The 22270-nt window shown below is 45.8% G+C and overlaps 2 protein-coding genes across 3 annotated transcripts; one reads left to right on the forward strand and one right to left on the reverse strand.

Annotated features, from left to right (window-relative positions):
• Positions 1-4162: 4162 nt before the first annotated feature.
• On the forward strand, positions 4163-10608 carry gpbar1 (G protein-coupled bile acid receptor 1). Its single transcript, XM_060050688.1, has 2 exons — positions 4163-4637; positions 6502-10608. Exon 2 carries the CDS (start codon positions 6544-6546, stop codon positions 7702-7704), a length of 1161 nt encoding a protein of 386 aa, XP_059906671.1. The 5' UTR covers positions 4163-4637; positions 6502-6543; the 3' UTR covers positions 7705-10608.
• LOC132456357 (keratin, type II cytoskeletal 8-like) lies at positions 9216-22258 on the reverse strand. 2 transcript variants are annotated; one of them, XM_060050689.1, is made up of 9 exons: positions 22036-22258; positions 18702-18910; positions 17497-17557; positions 14466-14561; positions 13917-14081; positions 12362-12487; positions 10652-10872; positions 10395-10423; positions 9216-10186 (listed from the first exon to the last, which is right to left on the reverse strand). In XM_060050689.1, exons 1-8 carry the CDS (start codon positions 22207-22209, stop codon positions 10399-10401), a joined length of 1077 nt encoding a protein of 358 aa, XP_059906672.1. In that variant the 5' UTR covers positions 22210-22258; the 3' UTR covers positions 9216-10186; positions 10395-10398. The 2 variants fall into 2 exon arrangements, with proteins under 2 accessions (XP_059906672.1, XP_059906673.1); XM_060050690.1 differs by having other exon boundaries at positions 9216-10246.
• Positions 22259-22270: the final 12 nt, after the last annotated feature.

A 22270-nucleotide genomic window follows, 5' to 3' on the forward strand; every position in this document is an offset into this window, starting at 1 on the left:
ATGACTAAATATGTATTTGTATGTTTTGATTTGCTGCATTAGCCTACAATAAATAGCAGCTATTAATCTAAGGGTAGACTACTTGTAATTGTAGCTGACTTAAACTTAAAAGTCAGCTAAAATGTAAGTATCCTTAGTTTAATGTTTGCTAATATTGTCATGCAGCCAATCAACATGTTCAAAATCAGTTTACATAAATGTTATTATCATGCTGGCAAGCAGTATGGAATGTTAATCATTGCATTATCTCCATTTATACCATGGTCTGGGTGAATACTCGATTCTGATTGGCTGGAGGGTGTAGGTTAAGAAGTGTTAATTTACACCTAGGAAAGACGTTGACCCTATGAAGACGCTATGGCCACGTTGCTTGGCCTCACCTGCATAAGGGAGATATTAAATAGTCCGCTCATTTTAGCTACAGTAGCGCTAGCTGCTAGGCTAGGCTTGTTATCAGGTTGTTGGGAAAGTGTAGAGGAAGGAATATACCTTTCTTGGTAAAAAACTGGGTGACGAACTGTCGACCGCTTTGAGCTCTTTCCTCTCTCTTTCCTCTCTTTCCTCCCCTGACAACCTGACTTCTTCATTTCACCGACCGGGATACACAAAAACTGACTTTAGACTGCAAGTTTAAGACAGGATCTAGCAGTCTGCACTTGCTTCTGATCTGCCTGGCTGCTACTTTGCTCTGCAGTAGCGTAAGATGTGGGCTGTACCAAATAATGACAAATGAGAGGGGTGATAATAGGGTGAAGACTTTCTAATGATTTTGTAAAAATGGAGGAACAAACCACAAAAAAACAACGAAACAAACCACCTTAATTTGATGATTTAATTATTATTATTTATTTTATTTTCATAATTTTAATAATACCACCAGTGTCCTCTGGGGCGCCCTCGTCAGTGCTGCGCCCCTGGAATCATCCTAATTTACCCCCCCCCTAAGGACGTCCCTGTACGTAGCTACCGCGGCGATCGACATCCGGCGGCCTACTGTCGGAGGTGGAAACGCGACCTCGGAACTCAGCTGGTCTATACCGCCCCCTCACTACCGGACTGAGGCGAACCGAACCGAACCGCACCCTCCGGTGGAAATGCATTATAAACCGGAGGGAGTACGCTATGTGGGTGTAAAGACTCACTCCCCTCATTCTTTCCCCTGGTCTGTGACTGTGTCGGGGTCAGAGGTTAGAGCCAGGTCAGCGTGGGAGGATGATGTAAGACGGGGGTTAGTTGCACACTGCAGCTCTCTCAGCCCGGCGTGGCCACATCCTCTACGGGCTGGGAGATCAGTTCCACATTACAACGTTAGAAACAAGGGGAAAGGACAAACTAATTCAGTTTAAGTGTCTAACGCAATAACGGAAAATAACTGAAATGCTGTGCTGCAAATGTTCTTTGTAAACCCACAAAACCCACTAGCTACCGACCAGTTAAGCTTTGTTAACACCACATGGAGGCTTTTCGAATAAACATATTTACCTGTAATTCACTTTACATCAAACTTAGTAAATTGGTTACCAACGTAATCCCAAACAACAGCCGACGGTTCGCAAAGGAATCCAACATCTGCTGTTGTTTCCAGACTTCACCATCCAGGTTAAAATTCCTCTGCCTCATCTGAGGAGAGTGGTGTGTGTGTGTGTGTGTGTGTGTGTGTGTGTGGGGGGGTGTGGGGGTGTAGGGTGTATACATAACGCTATCTAACCAGAACAGGTCCATCTCCCCCAGTCCAAACTATGGCCGCGTCTGGCCATCAACACACAACCGTCCACCATTCCTGGCCGTTCCATCCGGTATGTTTAAATATCAGCCATGTTTGACAACTGTTATTAATTTGTGTTTAGGTTTACACACACACACACACACACACACACACACACACACACACACACACATACATACATACATACATGCAGAAACACGCACACATACACATACATACACACACACGCATGCACACGCACACAAATACACACACGTGTACGCACACACAGGACATTGACATGGTAAAATGTAAATGTTTGTTTTAATGAATGGGATATGAATGAATGGAGTTATCTCCTTGAAGGGAAAAACAGCCTATCATCAACATTTAGGACCTTTGAGTGCGTATGAAACATTCACCTTCTCAGACAGCGATATATTGTTGTTTCTCATTCTTCTGACAAATGTACTTATTGTTAGTCGCTCTGGATAAAAGCGTCTGCGCCTGAGTACAAGATACGTTGCCCGATTCGTCTTCGTCTTCGGCTTCAAGAACAAGCAGGGAAACCTTTTGTTTGGTCAAATTTAGAAATGGTGTGCGTTATATGAACAAAGATATTATGGCTACATATTGTAATCATAATACCAAATTGACATACATTTAGTGCATTTGGCAGACTCTTTTATCCAAAGCGACTTACAATAAGTACATTTGTCAGAAGAAAGAAATACAACAATATATCGCTGTCGGAACAGCAAGGATGTTCATAGAACAACTGTCGAGGACAAACAATTGCTAGGCCAAATTATTATTATCAACATTCTGGATTCTGAACCAAAATGTCTACCATCTACTGTGTAGCCAGATTCAGTAACCAGAGGGTCTGGAGATAAGGCTGGGATCTAACCCCCTCTCCCTTACACCCACACATTCTACAACCCCCAAAGGCACACACACACTTACACTCACACGAACTCACGCGCGTGCACACACACAAACGCATGCACACGCACAGGCACAAACCCGCGCAACCGTGTGCACACACACACGCACACAAACACACGCGCGCACACAAACAGAACCACCGACCTTCAGTTCCTATTTACTTTGAACTATTTGGTCATTTAGCAGACGCTGCTATTGAAACCCCTTTGTTGATACAGGCCAGGTCATTAGTAGACACGGCCATGTTAACCGTTAAGGACCACTATTGGTACCGTCTTACAAGATGGCCCCCGGCAGGGGGCAACTACATTCCCTCTACATAATGCCGAAAAGATAATCGTCAAGCGTTGCAGAGACGGTCAACAATTAGGGAACACATAAAGCAACAGGGTATGCAAGGAAAAATAACTTGGCTAGCCAATGCGGACAGGGGTCCATAGTACTGCATTACGAGCTAAGGCTAAAGGCTGTTCCACCAATGCGATTCCAGTGCTGGTTCGGAGCCAGTGCTAATCTCAAACCGTTTCTTGGCTTTTCCACATAAATAATCCTGGCTCCGGGCCAGACAAACAGGTTCCAACTCAGCACCAACTCCACACCGGTCCAGAAACAAGAACCAGTGACGTCTAGTACTGGGTTAGCGTAATTTTACACGTTAATTTAACGTGAATTTTAACGGGTCGTATGCTCTGACGCTTTGACGTGACTCTACTCTAGCCCTAAAGTCTGTGGAAAATCAAGCTGGTTCTTGGGGAGTCGGCGTGTAGAACCAACCCTAAACCAGCACCAGGTTTGCGTTGGTGGTAAGGGGGTAAGATACAGTAGACCATGACAGACAAAGACAGTGAATAAGATATGAAGTCCTCTGATAGGACTACCATATGACTATCAATGACTGTATCAAGCAGCCGGTAGGGGATTGGGCCATCCTTAACAAGCCTCCTGCTCGTTAAGGATGTCTACATGGAGACCTGTGAACGCTTGGGGCTTCAACCCACAACCTGTCAGCTCATGGAGTCGAAGTCATCCCGAGCACTAGACAGTAGCACAGATGTGACACACAAACATAAGCTTTCACCCATGCACGCACAGGCACACACAGGCACGCAAAAGCACACACGCACGCAGGCACAAGCACGCACACACACACACACACACACACACACACACACACACACACACACACACACACACACACACACACACACACACACACACACACACACACACATATCCAGATCTGATAGAGGTGCAGCCTGCGTCACACAGGGATGCTGCCTTGTGTCTCCCGACCAGGCCTGCTCCCCCCCAACCCAGCGGGACATGTCTTCTGCCCCGGTCAGACCCAAAACAACATTGTTTAGGTGCTCTTCCAGAGGGGGATGAGGATGCATGAGGGGGAAGTGCCCCTCGTGCTCTAGTGGGCACTTCCTCTTTCAGACAGTCTCTCCACATGGAACTACCCTCCCTCTCCCATACCTCTGTCTCTATCTCCATCTCCATATCTATATATATATATATATATATATATATAAATCTCACACACACACTCGCAAGCACAAACACACACGCACAAAAACACACTAACACACACACATAAACACGCACACAAATACACACAGACACACACCCACACAAACACACACCTCTATCATAGCTCCATCCCCCCCTCTCTCTCTCTCTCTCTCTCTCTCTCTCTCTCTCTCTCTCTCTCTCTCTCTCTCTCTCTCTCTCTCTCTCTCTCTCTCTCTGTTCCGCTCTCTCTCAGGATCTTGATAGATCCGTTTGGCAGAGAGACCGGGTTGCGGGGGTTAACTCCGTTGGATAGTTTGACCGGCTCTTGAGCCAAACCCTTTCAGTTTAGTGCTGCAGCAGACAGAAGTGTCTGGATGGGGACAGAGGGAGTCTTTGATACTTTGCCCTGAATTCTGGATGTTATATACTTCTTAAAATGTATATGCAGGCGGAATCTACCCCTTTGAAGGTAAGGGTGTACTAGTTTGTTGAATATAATAACTACGCTGAACAGTACTGAAGACAGTAACTGTGTTTTCTTAAGCCTATATTGTGCTTTTGTATAGTAGGCTTTGTAGCTGGTTTAAAAAAGAGACAGCAGACGAGTATTGAAATTATAAAACGGTGATCAAATGAAACAGGCAAGCATACAGAAAGATAAACAGTTTATCAACATACAATAAGAGCAACAGCAAACTTTTGTTTCTCTTTCTAGAAATGAGTCTTAACAATAATATTTTTAAGATTACTATTTATTATTTCTCATTCCAATATCCAGTCTTGACTCCAGGGGTTTAAACAAATAAAGACAAATAAACCTTTATATACTGTATATCAATTACATGGATCCAAAATACATTATATAAAATATAATGTAGACCATTTATTTTCTTTACAGAATGTTGATTCAGACCTCAACTCTGTAATAATGTGTTTATTCTCAAAGCTTTACCCATATTTATTCTTGTTAAAACACTGTTGCTCTGGTAACACACTTTACACAGACGCGTTTGTGTTCCTATCACAGGTACTGGATGGTCAGAGATCTGGCCACCCGTGTGTGTGTGTGTGTTGTGTGATATCAAAGTGCTTGATGCAGTAGCCTCCTCCTGACAACATACACAAAGCTCAATGTAACTCCAGAGTACAGATTCATCTTTAATTAATGGTCCATAGTTTCCTGTCCCAAGTTTTTGTAGAGATTCCGCATGTTACTCTGGTTGACTTAATGTACTCACTTGTGCACACACAACCACACACACACGCACAAAAACACCCACAGAAACACCCACACAGAAACATACACGCACACACACAGACACACACACAAACAAAAACGTTCCCCCTCACACAAACATACGCACACACATTGCCCTCCTCACCTCCTCTCCTCCCCCTCCAGCAGCTGCCTGTAGGTGGCGATCTCGATGTCCAGCGCACACACACAATTATTTTTGCACACACACACACATGTCAGCCATGATTAAGTAGGCCGAGGGAATGGTAGAGAAATAGAGGGAGCGAGTAATGAGAGAGAGAGAGAGAGAGAGAGAGAGAGAGAGAGAGAGAGAGAGAGAGAGAGAGAGAGAGAGAGAGAGAGAGAGAGAGAGAGAGAGAGAGAGAGAGAGAGAGATTTACGACAGAACAATGTGTGTGGTGTGACTGGTGGCAGAGGGTCTTGTAACAGAATGGTATCATGTGATTAACGGTGGAACGGTCCGGCTATGTTGCTGCGTGGAGCATAAACACTGCTGCTATACTTAATACTGTTATGAATAATGACCTTGCTGTGTTTGTATCACATGGATGTCTGGCATCACTGGTATTCATATATTAATGTCATTCTGGGTTTATGTGTTAACAACATTCTTTTCTACGTTAACACATCAATTATCGCTTCATCTTAATGTGTAATCTATCGTTAGCTTGTCCGATATCTGACTTCCTTCAACCACATCCTCCTCCCCCGGAAAAATGTGACGTGTGTGACCATTTCATAATTTTGTTTTCCGTAATCTATCGTTTGCACGCCAATCCACTTTTTTTATTCTACCTGCCAAATGACACAACCTCTGGTTAATTCACGATTGTTTCATCATTGCGAAACAACCCGTGTGTAACGTGTTCAGCAGCCAAAAGGAAAGGCAGTGGTGTACGAGGGTGGGTGGTGGTCAGATACGTGAGTGTTTCAGAGGTCAGGGGAGAATTCACATGCAATAGATAAAAATCTATTGGCTGGAAAATGTTGCCGTTTTGCTATTGGCCTGATTGTTGTTTTACCTTAATATTGTTTATTTAAAAATATAAACAAAAATCTCTGTGCTTCCCTCCAGGTGTCCAACACCTCGACGGCCAGACAGACGGACGCCCTCTGAATGGGTCAACCTTTCCCATTCCCCAACCCCCCCGTCGGGGAACAACCCCCTACCGTCCTTCCCCGTCCGTCCCGTGGCGAGGTCTCCGCCATGGGCATGGAGCCCAACCGCTCCGCCCCCTCCTCCCGCTACCCCCTGCTGTCGGCCGAGCAGCTGATCTATGCCATCACCGTGCCGCTGTCCACCTCCATCATCCTGGCCAACCTGCTCATCATCCTGGGCATCGCACTGAACCGCAAGCTGCACAACACGCCCAACTACTTCTTCCTCAGCCTGCTCGTGGCCGACCTGTGCACGGGCGTGGCCCTGCCCTTCATCCCCTGGATGGGCCTCAACCGCCAGCTCAGCTTCAGCTCCTGCCTGGTGGCACACGTCTTTCCCAACTTCCTGTTCCTGGCCTTCCTGCTCAACCTGGTGATGGTGCACTACGAGCGCTACACCTGCATCGCCAGCCCGCTGCACTACAGCCGGCTGTGGGTGCACCGCCGCTTCCCGCTGGCGCTACTGGTGGTGTGGGCACCGCCACTGCTGTACGCCGCCCTGCCCGCCTTCGGCTGGAACAACTGGTCCGCCCCGGACTGGGACTACTGCTGCCCCACAGGCGTCGGGGGGCGGATGGAGGAGAGGCGGGCGGAGGCGCCGTGCGCGGCCAATGCCACCTCGTCCTTCTGCTGCTCGTACCGCCGCGTGTTCCCCAACGCCTTCATCTACCTGGAGGTGTACGGCCTGGTGCTGCCCGCCATCCTGGCAATCGCCGGCATGACGGGCCGCGTGCTGTGGATCACGCGCGGCCAGCTGCGCGACATCTGCCGGCTGCACCGCTCGCTGGAGCGCGGCGCCGCGGCGTCAGACCGGGAGCAGCGGCTCCAGCTGCGGTACGCTCGCTGCGTGGCGGCCGTGTCGCTGACCTTCCTGGCGTGCTGGCTGCCCTACGTCATCTACATGCACGTGTGCGTGGCGTTCCTGCTGAGTGAGACGCGCTGGAGCTCCACTGTGCACATCGTGCTGTCGTGCACGGGTGTGGCCAGCATGGCGGTGGTGCCGCTGGTGCTGGGCATGGCCAACCGGCAGTACACCGACCCAGCCAGCCGCATCCTGCTCAAGCTGCGGGCACGCTGGAGGACCAGGCGGCCACAGCACAGCGAGGAGATCGCCCTCTAGGGGCCGCGGTGACATTAGCGGCCGTCCTGGGGTTACGTACAAACTTGCGTCTTGGGGGTAGCCTCGACGCACAACAGATTCTCAGGTCATGCTCGCTAGAGGGGCCAGAAGACGAACTCCCCCGCTTCGTCTGAGCGCAGGGGGGGACTGTTCGCTGCCTGGTTAGCTTTAAGTTTAAGGTAGCTTTGGTTTAAGCCTTAAACTTATGTTTAAGGCGTTATGGAAATGCAGATCAGGGGGGAACAGACGTGTGGCGTCTTTGACCTGCGTGTTCTTCGTTCCGACAGGGAGTAACGTTGCATTGGTGTTGACACTGCATTTGAACGCAATTAAGGACAAAACTGTGGTTGGTGCAAGATATGTTTCCGTGGTTAGTGCACTCGTTTTTTAAACAAATAATTTTTGTGGACGATTTGACACAAATGAGCAGTCCAGAAAAGGCCCTAGTTGAAGACACCAGTGTTATGTTGGTGAGCATTGAGAGATACACATGAACGTGTATGAACAATTATTGACACAGATATTGTTCTTTTTTCATCCACAGGACTATTCCTTTGCATGCATTTTAGCCAGCTGAAATTATTAGAATTAAAAGTGACTGAACAAGAACCATAATGTTTTCCACTAATGTAAAGTCACAAAATGGGGTTGAATATAATTGTGTCAAACTTTGGCCAAACGGGCTAAAACCTCTCATATAACACCAAAGTGAATTGGAAGGGGAATGTGATTGGAATGTCAATGTGAACAGGGTTTGGGAATCTGATTCTGAATCTGATGTGGCTTTCATGAGCATCAACAATGAAAATGAAAAATAAAACAAACTCTCAATTTTGCAATTCACCCAAAAAAAAATTCAAAACAGGTGTTCGTGGTTTCATGTCCTAAATGCCAGGTTGAGCCATGGGCAGAACCCTCTAAATTAATAGATGATATTGATTCTGATCAATGGGGAATGGGCAGCCTGGTAGAACGAAAGGTGATTCAAAGGCTGAACCGTTTCTCTAAAGCACTGTTTATGTTTAAGGTTCTGGCTCGTTGCCTGGCTACTCTGCTGCAGACTCCTATCAAGACCAGAGGGTGCCGGGTTTAAATCCTGCTCCCTCCAGCCTGCATAGAGAACACACAAAACAGACACAACCTGATATCTCCCTAATGTGTTTTTAACGATAAGTGTTGGCATTAACTTTAAGGGGGAAATGTTATTTATCTCCATGCTTGGGATTCATGAGGTACCCTACCCTCATCTTATCTTAACAAACACAAAGGAACTAGTACAACCTTTAAAACAGGATTTTACATGGTTTATATTGTCTATACATCAGAAAAATATGTTGTTCAAATACACATTAAGACAGTTGAAACTGGAATCAACCAGTTCCATCAGACTTTAACTGAAGTTTTGGGAAGGTTTGTAGAAAACATGTAACTGTCCCTTCGATACGTAATGTTCATTTGTACACGAGATACTATCTGAGTGAACAAAATGACGCAGCTTTTCAACCACAACGTTCAATACCAAATGTTTCCCTTTTTATTCATCCCAAATTCATTCCAAACATTGTTAAACACCCGTGACATACCACACACACTAAAATAAGCAACCTTAACCAGGGGTGCCCACACCTTTTAGGCTTGTGAGCTACTTTCAAAATGATCTACCTACATAAAAAAAGACCTATCATATTTATTTATATATACAGAGTACAAACTCTGATGTCTTGCACTGAATGGAGTCAGCCAGGTTTGCATAGACAGTAGCTGCTGGTAGCTAGTCTCAAGCAGGCTCCCAAATTAGCATCAGTCATGATGGAATGGTGTTTCGACTTAATATTATTCATGTGGGAGAAGGCTGACTGGCATACATAAGTAGAGCCAAATAATGCAGTCAAGGAAATAGCACATTTAAAGTAAACCGCTTAAATTTTTTTGGGAATGTCACGCAATCTACCCGCACTACCTTTGCGATCGACAGGTCAACGTATTGGGCACCACTGACCTAAACCAACCCCAAACAACAAAAACAAACACAATACCATAAAAGCAAACAGAAAAAAAAGGGGATGTTTGGTATGATCTATGAAACCCAAACAAGGATTACAGTTTAAAGCATTTTCACATACTTGGATGTGTTTCCAATTTTACAGGAAGAATGCTGCAAATGGGAAAACCAACGTCTAGGCAAAACAGACTTTAGCGTGGTACAGCCTGGCTATGACACACATATTTTTGTTGTCATTGTGTTGTTTGTGATGTCACATCAGATCATCTGTCAATATCGATGTAACAGGAAGTCTCAGACACAACTTTCCCCGCCTCAACCTCTATGCGAATCAGCAGCCTCTTGTGGCAGGTGGGGCTTGTTGTCGGTGATACCTGAGGTTTAACGGGGGCTGTGTCGTTGTGGGGGCATGTCTTCACAGGCGGGGTTTTAGCGTTTGCGAGTAAGGAGGACTGGGATTGGTTGGTTTGTTGTCGAGATCTAAGCCAAAGAGAGGGCTAGATTTAAATGAGCTGACAGCAATACAGAAACACGCCAAATCTGTACAGAAGTAACGGAAACATGACTTTACTTGACTTATTCATCTCAAAGTAAAGTGAAGTAATACATTGAGGTTGCAACTGTTGTTGTGAAAATGTAACTATTATTATTTTAATTGTATTTATTATTATGCAAATAAAAGTCTTACCTGACTATTGACGCATGTGGTCGTCCATTCTTTAAAGAGGAAACACATAATTAACGTTTATGGCCATAAACGTTAATTATGGCAATCTGACACACACACACACACACACACACACACACACACACACACACACACACACACACACACACACACACACACACACACACACACACAAAGACACACACACACACGCACACACACACACAAACAAAAACGTCCCCCCTCACACAAACACACACACACATTGCCCTCCTCACCTCCTCTCCTCCCCCTCCAGCAGCTGCATGTAGGTGGCGATCTCGATGTCCAGCGCCAGCTTGAGGTTCATGAGCTCCTGGTATTCCCGGAGATGCAGGGTCATGTCCTGCTTGGCCCGGTGCCGCGCCTCCTCCAGCTGGGCCATGTTGTCCCGGGTCACCGCCAGGCTCTTCTGGCCCTCGCCCTCCACCGCCTCCAGCTCCCTCTCCACCGAGTCCTTCTGAGAGAGAGATTTACGACAGAACAATGTGTGTGGTGTGACTGGTGGCAAAGGGTCTTGTAACAGAATGGTATCATGTGATTAACGGTGGAACGGTCCGGCTATGTTGCTGCGTGGAGCATAAACAATGCTGACAGAGAGAGAGAGAGAGCATGTGTGTCAGGGGGGTGGCTTCTGATTGAACACAGAGTAATTGTTTAGTAGTAAGGTTACTGTGTGTGCGTGTTATCTGTGTGTGTGTGTGTTACTGTTTGTATGTGTGTAGGTGTGTTTGTCTGTGTGTGTGTGTGTGTGTGTGTGTGTGTGTGTGTGTGTGTGTGTGTGTGCAGAGCCGGCCCTAGGCATAGGCAGTATAGGCAAATGCTTGGGGCGCCGTCATCCGCGGGGGGCGCCGAAAACGGGGGGAGAAAAAAATAAAAAAATAAAATAATAATTATATATATATATAATACTACTTTTTTTTTTTCAGTGCCATTACTACTATTATTTCGAAATATTATTTAAGCCCACAGCAACATAAAGTCATAGCAAAGGCTATTAAATAATGGAGAAGCCTTTTTTCTGGGTGCCTGCCTGGCTCGTTGCTCTGTACCTGCCCTCTGTGAGGGGGGCAGGGTCAAGAGTGTGCAGTTAAAGTGTATTAATGTTAATATTTCACACCTTAGCTTTCACATATCATTCATAGGCTATATATACATTCATTTCACTGCACTTTACTGTTTTTTGCACTGTGGTTAGACTGAATTGCATTGCAATGACAATAAAGTTGAATGAATCTCATCACATTTTCATTAGTCTATATTAGTCTCATGTATAGCACACCAAGCATCTGTTTTTTTATTAAAATGTAACATGCAGTCGTCACATATACTTCTCTTCTCCCTTCAGATGCACTTTTAAAATAGTTCAGTACCACCCCCAGTGACACAGCATCAGGTGCTGCTGTCCCGTCTACCTCTGCACAGCCCTAATTTTGTATTTTTTTTACACTTCAGTTGAGTGCTTGTTTAAACTCTGGTTAGAACCAAATTAGATAAACCATACTACATTTAATTGTACTTACAATAATTTGAATCTGAACTCTATTATTTTGCTTATGAATGCCTTTAGTAAACATCATGCATTTCTTTGCAGTATTTTGTGCATACTTATTGTATGAGTGATTCATTGCTTGTTACTTGGTTTGTAATACGTTTCGTGTGTTTAATTTTCTATCTAAAATCAAAGAGTCTCAAAGACAAAGCTTTGTAGCTTCTCTGAGTTTATGAACATTGGTAGTCGAATATACTGTGCGATCCAACGGGGTAGGGGGCGCCAGCAAAAATCTTGCCTAGGGCGCCAAATTGGTCAGGGCCGGCCCTGTGTGTGTGTGTGTGTGTGTGTGTGTGTGTGTGTGTGTGTGTGTGTGTGTGTGTGTGTGTGTGTGTGTGTGTGTGTGTGTGTGTGTGTGTGTGTGTGTGTGTGTGTGTGTGTGTGTGTGTGTGTGTACCTTCTTCCTGAGTGCCTCCAGGTCCGCTCTGAGTCTCTGGATGATTCTCATCATCTCTCCCAGGTCCTTCTTCACACCGCGCACCTCCTGCTCATGCTGCCCTGCGGACAGGACCATGGCATCCATCTACACACAAACACACACACACACCACACACCACACACCACACACCACACACAAACACAAACAAACACACAACAGACATAAAGAAACAAATGTACACGCACACAAGATCAGATTAACTCATTTATCCCAGACACATGTGTCGCTGTGTGTGTATTTGTGTGTGTGAGTGTGTGTGTGTGTTTGTTTACATGTTTATACCTGCCTACCTTTCTCAGTGTGTGTTTTCGCAAAGGTCTGTACCCGCCTGTGTGTGAGTATGTGTCTAGGTGTGGCTGTGTATGTGTCTATGTATTTGTTTGCACCTTCCCAACTTCCTGTGTTTGTGTGTTTGTGTGTGTGGGTGTGTGTGTGTGTGTGTGTGTGTATGTGTGTGTGTGTGTGTGTGTGTGTGTGTGTGTGTGTGTGTGTGTGTGTGTGTGTGTGTGTGTGTGTGTGTGTGTGTGTGTCTGTCCCCGCCCCTGCCTCTCTCCTTGTGTGTAACTATAGCTTCCTGAGCCTTTTGGGTTACTCTCATTGAGTTATGCGGGTCTACAGAGGGGCAATAACTAGACAGTTAGTGGCTCCTGGTTTCCATCGGAGCTCTCCAAGGAATTCTGGGGCCATCCTGCCGTGTTCATCTAATTTACTGCTCTGCCTCAGCCTCTCAAGTGGATGAGGAGAGAAAATGGTTTAAAGCGCCACTTCAACCCGGGAATCTCTGCTCCTTTCCAGTCTGATCGCACAAAAGCAGATCTTACGGTAGAAGTGCTGGAGGAGCAAGTTACATTTTTTGGTGTGTTTGAGCGTGTTTGTGTATGTCTGTGCATGGTTGTCAGGTTACGAATTAGATTATTTGTAAGAAAGGGAATGAAGTAGTAGACCGGAATCACTTGTTCAGAGTTCAATTAGAATCTGCTTAGCCACCACATACCACCCCTCCTACTTATTGTATGTTGTACAGCAGGGCTATTCAACCTCCTTAACAAGTGGGCCGAAAAGGAAAACCACTGGGGGTTCATGGGCCAAACAGAGTAAAACTACGTGAATGAATCGCTACAAATAAATCGTACTTAAAGTAGTGTTAACTTAATATATATAATACTACTACATGGAATAAACTTGTCAGACGCATTCCTTCCTTCTTCGCTTTTAATCGTATCATTATAAAAGATTTTGTCCATCAATCGACTTTGATGCTAAACCGGAGATAGGCGAAGTGGTGGACAATGTGCTCTCGACTATATGTACCCATGTATGTAAATATGTTGTGTTTCAATGTGTCATGTCAATGCATGTAATTCATGTTTTCTGTTTTTACATGCAACGGCTGCTGGGTCGCAAGACAAATTTCAGCACTGCTGACGAATAAAGTTCATATCATATCATATATCATATATACCCTCTCCATAAGCTACCATAAGCATAGCGATCCCGATAAGGCCCACCGTACCTTCTTCTGGTTCCACTGCTCCGCCTCGTCGCGGGTGCGGGCGGCCATGTTCTGGTACTGGGCCTTAACGACGGTGATGATCTCGTCCATGTCCAGCGACCTCTTGCGGTCCTCTGGCACCACCACCGTCTCGTTCTGTACCTGCGACTCCAGCTCCTTGATTTCCTAGCAACCGAAACCGACAAAAAAAAAAAACTTTACTTATTTAGCTAAGCAGAGGGTTTCCCTTTGTAGATCGAGGACAGAGGAATAAAAGTTTATCTTATTTTTAACGTGGTACCGCACATGTATAGTTTTGAGTGCCAAAACATCTAGCAGGCTAGCACCATTTGGCATATTGCTGACCACCATTTTAAAGTAATAAAAAAAGTTGTTCAAACTGCTGTGAAATTGTGACACAAACTACGTTTTTCAAACTGCTGTGAAATTGTGACCCAAACAGAGTCTATCAATCTAATAAATATTCTCAACTGTACATGAGACAGGATTTCCCGCTGTTAAAATGAGGATGAATATGATTGGCTCCCGGGAGCTGTCAATCCCGCCCACCTCTTCGTATCCAAGCCGGAGGAAGTCCAGCTCCCCGATGGAGACCTCCAGGTCCAGAGCCAGCTCCACTTTGGCGAGGTGGCCGTTATCCACGTCCTGACACACACACACACGCACGCACGCACGCACGCACGCACGCACGCACGCACGCACGCACGCACACACACACACACACACACACACACACACACACACACACACACACACACACACACACACACACACACACACACACACACACACACACACACAGATATAAATGCACACACATGTGAATGTGTGTGTATTTATGTGCGCGCAGGTGGCGGATTCAGCGCCGCCTGCGCGCGCTGAATCCGTTGGCCGCATCACAGTTTTCCGTTGCTTTTATTGACTCTACACCTCCCACAAGTGACTTAGAAAATACATCTGCGGAGGAGATACTCAGTTCTTTTAATTCTACCTGCTCTAATATCCTGGACTTGATTGCACCTTTTAGAGATAGACGCCCCAAACCTGTCACTGAGCCGTGGCTCAATGATTACACTCGTACTCGTAGACGCACATGTAGGCGTGCTGAGAGAAAATGGAAGAGGGACAAACTCTATGTCTCCCTTGGGATTTTAAGAAATAGTTTAACAGAATACCAGAAAGCTGTGAAATCTGCGAAAACCCAATTCATATCCAACCTTGTGTCCAAAAACAGCCATAATCCCCAGGTTATTTTTGTCACTCTAAAAAATTGTTGTGCCATCACTCCCTTTATGTGAACAATTTCTTGCGTTTTTTATCGATAAAATCTCTGCAATCAAGTCTTCACCTCCTCTGTCCACCGTAGATCCAGCGGTGTCTCCTGTATGCCCTACTGTCTTCGAGCAGTTCTACCCACTGTCGCTCTCTGAGCTATCGCAGGTGGTTACAAAATTGAGACCTTCACAATATCCGCTAGACAGTATTCCTGCAAGATTACCGAAAGACGTGTCTCACACTGTTGGCCCATACATTTTAACGTTAATAAACACCTGCCTTGCCTCAGGCTGTGTTCCAACTGTTTTTAAACATGCTATAGTCCAGCCCATTATCAAAAAACACAACCTCGACCCCTCTGTTCTCTCCAGCTTTAGGCCTATCATAAGCTTCCCTTCCTCTCTCAAGTGTTAGAAAAAGTGGTTTTAGAACAACTGCAGCTACACCTGCATCTTAATGACATAACAGAAAAGTTTCAGTCTGGTTTTAAATCACGCCACAGCACCGAAACTGCACTTTTAAAAATCTTTAATGATCTTCTATTAACTGTTGACTCGGGGAGTTCTGCTGCGCTCGTGCTTTTAGACTTTACTGCTGCCTTTGACACAGTCGACCACCAGATTATTTTATCCCGCCTGGAACTCTGTGTTGGTATTACTGGAAATGTCTTAAAATGGTTCAAGTCATATCTGTCAAAGAGAACCTTCTCTGTTCATCTAGGCCAATACTCCTCAGCTGCAGCCCCACTAGTCTGTGGGGTCCCCCAAGGCTCTATTTTATCTCCAATTCTTTTTGTGTTATATTTGCTTCCCCTAGGTTCCATTTTTAAAAAACACAACATTTCTTTCCATTGCTTCGCAGATGACCTACAAATCTACCTGCCATTAAAATCAAACAAGGATTCCAGTTTGACAAATGCATTGTCAAACTGTCTGAAAGATGTGAAAACCTGGTTGGAACTTAACTTCCTAACACTAAACAATAATAAAACCGAAATAATTGTTTTTGGCAAATCCGAACTACTGGATGGCATCGACAGTGTTCTTGGTCCCCTTGCCTCCTACAGCCGCCCTTTTGTCAGAAACCTCAGAGTTATTTTCGACAATGGTTTTAAATTTAACAAGCAAATAAGCTCAGTCGTGAAGACAAGTTTCTTCCAGCAGAGACTCCTAGCGAAAGTAAAGCTGTATCTCCCACCAAAGGACTTTGAAAGAGTAATTCACCTGTTCATAATGTCCCGTTTAGACTACTGTAATTCTCTTTACTTTGGTGTGGACCAATGTCTGCTCCGTCGCCTGCAACTGGTCCAAAATGCTGCTGCACGTCTCCTTACTGGGAAAAGGCAATATGACCACATTACCCCTGTCCTGGCCTCTCTTCACTGGCTTCCTGTGGTTTTTAGAATTAAATTCAAAATCCTGTTGTTTACTTTTTAAATCTCTACATTGGCTGACACCTAAATATATGTCAGAGCTGGTCAGAAATTCGGTCAGCTCAGCAGGTGCTGCTGGATGGCCGCTCCTAATCTTTGGAACAGTCTCCCCCTGAGTCTGAGAACTGCCCAGTCTATCGACCAGTTCAAAACGCAACTAAAGACTCACTTTTTTACATTGGCGTTTAATACAGATTAAGATTTTATTTTATCTTATTCATTGTTGTTGCTAACATGCAATTTTAAGCCTTCTTGTTTTTTGTTTTGTTTTATATATTATCAACTACTGTTGTTTTAAAATGTGCTATATAAATAAACTTGAATTGACTTGACTTGACATGTGTTAAATATTCACTCTTCCTAATATGTAAATGTGACATCAGATACACTTGTGAGAAGGTGTGAGACTCTATCAACTTCACCATCCCTAGTAATAGTTGTGTCTTACTCAACCGGTGAACCAAGCATTGGTAACACTGCCTGTGTTAGGGGGTTCGATTCCTTACCCCCTCCACCCACCCACCCACACCTCTCTTACACACTTATTATATGTTGTACGTCCTGGCACTTCGAAATAGTATTTTGCATTGTGTAGCGTCTTATCCAAGCTATCTTTGTTGTATACTAGGAATGGGTTAACTTAGTGATTGTAAGTGCTTGTAAGGGATATATTATTGTTTCACCTTCTTCTGACAAATGTACTTATTGTAAGTCGCTGTGTAAGTGTAAATGATTCTCACTAGGGTCCCCTATGCTATGCATTTGTGCACTCATGTACTGTAGAGACACTGGAGGAAATCCTCTTCCACAAGGTTTACCTATATTAAAGAGGGTCTTATGAACAGGGGGGAGGGGGGGGGGGGTCCTTCTCACCTTCTTGGTGATCATAAATTCGTTCTCCAGATCTGTCTTCTTCAGGAACTCCACCTCGTACCTGAAACCCATTTGAAAAGCAGGTACGCATCTGACTGGGGTTCGTTTGTTCTTTAAAACACAAAACCGTGACTTTTGTAACCTTCAGAGTTGAGCCTGGTTTCCCCGTGGTTCCTGTGAGTTAGTTTGTATAGATTCAGGTCCAGACCCAGGGTCCGTCTGTCAGAGGGAGAACCCCAACTTACGATGGACCGACGGTATCCTTCCCCCCGCCCCCAATCTCTGTTCCCTTTGCACAGTGTCTGGTCTGAGGGGGGAGGGGGGCTCTGTAACTAATGTGTGCTGGTGGAGGAGGTGAGGGGACAGATTGGTGGAGCTGGAGACAGAGCAGAGGAAACACAGGGAACCAGATGTACGGGTTCCAGCGCAGGCGAGAGGGACGTGCGTGTCAGGTCTGGTGGATGGAGAGGTGGTTGTGGTAGTGTGGGTCGTCTGTGTGCATCAGCACAGCACACCGCTCTGAGCCACAATGCTCTGGACTATGGAATCCACACATTGAATTAAACGACAAAATCAAAGTATACAAATCAAAACACTGAATCAAGCTACTGAATAAAAACAATGGATTAACTATTGAATGGAACCGCCAAACTGTTGCACCAAACTTTCACATCGGATTCAACTATCCAATCAAACTTTCATATCAAGCCATCAAATCGAATCATCAAATCGAAAGGATGGAGTGCGCATTCAAATGATCGTATGGAATGTAAAATTGGGCTAATGAATCCAAATATTGAATCCAAATATAGAACTATTGAATAATGTGGGCGTTTGGTTTTTCAGCAACACCGGTGAGATAATTTCATTTGATCTTTTAATAGATGTTTCAAAAGACAAATTGGAAGTTCGATTTGAACATTTCTATGTGAAAGTTTGAATGAAACGTTTAAATCAAAAGTGTGATTTGATCATTTGAATCAAAAGTTCCATTCAATATTTAAAATTGAAAGTTTGATTTGATAGTTTCATGAAAAAGTTTGAATCAAAAGTTTGAATCATAAGTTTGGATCAAAAGCTTGAATCTAATGTTTGATTAAATAGTTTCATTTTAATTTGAAGGTTTGATTTGAAAGTTTGATTCAATAGTTTGAATAGAAAGTTTGATTTGAATTTGATGGGATGCCCGTCCCTCAGCTACCCACTTCTGCTTGCTGTCCTCCACCTCCTCCTGGCACTTGTCCAGCTCCGCCCCCAGCTTGAGGCGGTCGCGGGTCAGGCTCTCCACCTGCCTCAGGAGGTCCGCCTCCATCTCCTGCACCACCTGGTCGATCTTCCCCTTGTAGACCTCCGGTTCTTGCAGGATCCTCAGCTGCGTCTCCAGCCTCTTGTTCTCATTCTCAAGGTGCTTCATCTGGGAAGGGGGAGAGAGTAAGAGAGGGGAGGGAAGGAGGGAGAGAGACACAAAGTTAGAGAGAGGAGGGTGAGGGAGATGGTGGGAGAAGGAAGAGACACAGAGTTAGAGAGAGGACGGGTGAGAGAGACACAGAGTTAGACTGAGGAGGGAGGGGGAGACACAGAGTTAGAGGGAAGAGGAAGGGGGAGACACAGAGTTAGAGAGAGGAGGGAGGGAGGGAGGGAGAAAGACACAGCGTTAGAGAGAGGAGGGAGGGAGAGGGAGACACATACTAAGAGAGAGGAGGGAGGGAGGGTGAGGGACACAGAGTTAGAGAGAGGAGGGAGGGAGGGGGGAGACACAGAGTTATATAGAGGAGGGAGAGGGAGACACAGTGTCGTGGCAGAGTTAGAGAGAAGAGAGAGGGAGACACAGGTTAGAGAGAGGAGGGAGGGAGAGGGAGACACAGAGTTAGAGAGAGGAGGGAGGGAGAGGGAGACACAGAGTTAGAGAGAGGAGGGAGGGAGAGGGAGACACAGAGTTAGAAAGAGGAGAGAGGGAGAGGGAGACACAGAGTTACAAAGAGGAGGGAGGGAGAGAAAGACGATTAGAGAGAGGAGGGGGGATAGAAGGAGGGAAGGAGAGAGAGGGAAAGAGCAACAAAATTTTAAACGGTAAGAGAAAGGAGGTGGAGAGAGACGTAGAGAGAGAGGAGGGGGGGAGACATAGAGAGAGAGAGGAGGGATGGAAGGCGAGAGAAAAGGGGAGAGAGACACAGAGATAGTTAGAGAGAGTGGAGGGAGAGAGGGATAGGGAGAAACACATAGAGAGAGCGGGAGAGGGGGAAGGAGGGAGAGGGGGGGGACAGAGCAAGTGACAGAGAGAGAGAGAGAGAGAGAGAGAGAGAGAGAGAGAGAGAGAGAGAGAGAAAGCGAGCATGTGTTTGTATACATACTGTACTCCATTCATATCAATTTCATATCATTTTAATACAAACATATCAATAGCATGGCTATTGATATGTCCTCATGTATTAGTACATTTAAATGTTGTCTGAGGCCACCCAAACCCTACAGAACCCGTAAAGGGACATGGGGTAAAAAAAAGGTGTGTGTGTGTGTGCAGGCCAGCCGCTCCCATACGCAGAGTACGCAGAGTGAGGGGGCACCAAATATCAAGGTTTGTAAAAAAAACACAAAAACGTTATCGAATTTAAAAATATATATAAATTAGTTATGAAGAGGCCCACCGTTGTTTTTAATAATTGTACAACCTATCACTCAATTTCGGCAAATTTGATGTTTTTACCTAATATATAAAAAGAAGCCCCCCCCGCTCGCGTGGGGAACCGAAACGGCCAGCAGCGGCCCTGTGTGTGTGTGTGTGTGTGTGTGTGTGTGTGTGTGTGTGTGTGTGTGTGTGTGTGTGTGTGTGTGTGTGTGTGTGTGTGTGTGTGCGTGTGTGCGTGTGTGCGTGCGTGCGTGCGTGCGTGTGTGTGTGCGTGTGTGTGTGTGTGTGTGTGTGTGTGTGTGTGTGTGTGTGTGTGTGTGTGTGTGAGACGTCAGCGAGTGAGTGGACGAGCGAGGAGAGCGAGCGGTAACGTGCGTGTCAGTTTAGTGAAGTAATAAACTAGTCCGTTTGTGTGTAAAAAGCAAGGGCGTTATTTGCATAGGGACGGAGGTAGTCTACATGTCCCGAACAACTTTGGGAAAGAAAGGATTGTCCCAATATTTAGATTTATTATTTAATATAACCGAAATATATTTTACATAATGCAATTAACTTAATATTTTTTCGCAAACTCTTGCCAAACTCGAAGACGCCGATTTGGGGAGGGCGGGGGGGCTGGGGGGGGGGGTGAAGGGGGTGGGGGGGTGAAGTGGGGGGGGGGGGGGGGGGTGAAGTGGGGGGGGGGGGGGGGGGGGGGAAGGGGGAGAGCCCTTCGGTTCGTGTACCTAACGCGATGGGCACGAGCACCGATTAAATAGTCACGTGAACCTCTGGAGCACACAAGCACTTCTGACCTGCATCCACGTTATTCGCTTCAGAAGTACTTAACTTCTACTCACCTGATCTTTTTTGCAGTAGGCTACCTTAAATGTGAATAAGTGCAAATGTAAATCTAGATTTTATTTTAATAAGGTATTTATTGTTCAGCATGATACAGTCTACGTAGAGATTTTGGGTTACGTTTGTGAAGTGTCCCCAAACTGAGACCAAACTTACGCCCTTGGAATAAAGTACCCAGCCTGTCAAGAATCGCTGGCCGTTTCATTCCGACCATATTCCGACCTATAAGCAGACCCACTGCCGGTCAAAGTGAGGCTGTTGCCCCCGAGAGAGCATCAGGCCCTGGAGGGAACGTCTCTCCTGTGCTCCTCGGTCTGGGAGCCGACTGCAGGTGTAGCTAACCATCTCGTGGAGGCGGAGCGCAAGAGAGTAGGCTATAGCCTACATGCTCCAATAGTGCGAGATACAAATAAAGCACATTAATTTGAATGATAGCGTGTGTGTGATTTATCGCAGGCATGGGCACACACGAGCTAAAATCATTCAAATTAATGTGCTTTATTTATTGGAGCACGTGGATCTGATTATAGGTCGGAATAAGGTCGGAATGAAGCGGCCACCGATTCTTGACAGGTAGAGTTCTTTATTCTTACACACAACCGGACACGTTCATTACTTTACTAAACTGACACTCGCCCTCCTCGCCCCCCCCCCCCCACACACACACACACACACACACACACACACACACACACACACACACACACACACACACACACACACACACACACACACACACACACACACACACACACACACACACACTGCCAGTGATATGCGTATGATACTTTCTCGTGCGCACCAGATGCGTACGCATATTACAAGTCTATCAGTAGGCTATCCCCTCGATATAAAGACTTGTTTGCAGCCTTCGCCTTTCCCCTTTTAACATAAACAACCACAACAACGACAGCAACAACCACAAACACAACAATCTGTTGTGGTTGTTGTTGTAGTTGGGCGACCAACAACAACCACAACAACAACAACAACAACAACAACAACAACAACAACAACAACAACAACAACAACAACAACAACAACAACCACACCAACATCAGCTGGCCTCAGACCTTGTCGATGAAGGCCACGAACTTGTCGTTGAGTCCGACCATCTGCTCCTTCTCCTTGTTCTTGGCCGACTGGTCCCTGGGGTCCAGGTTGGAGCCCGTCGCTTGGCTCTTAAGGGCCCCAGACCGACTGGCCGGGGAGTAGGACTGGCTGCTGTACGACCCGGGTCTGGACATGACGACGGTAGGAGAGAGGCAGCAGGGACACACCAACTCCAACAGGGCCACCTGCTTTTAA

The sequence above is a fragment of the Gadus macrocephalus genome, chromosome 4 (genome assembly GCF_031168955.1).
Source record: "Gadus macrocephalus chromosome 4, ASM3116895v1".
Classification (NCBI taxonomy): Eukaryota; Metazoa; Chordata; class Actinopteri; order Gadiformes; family Gadidae; genus Gadus; species Gadus macrocephalus.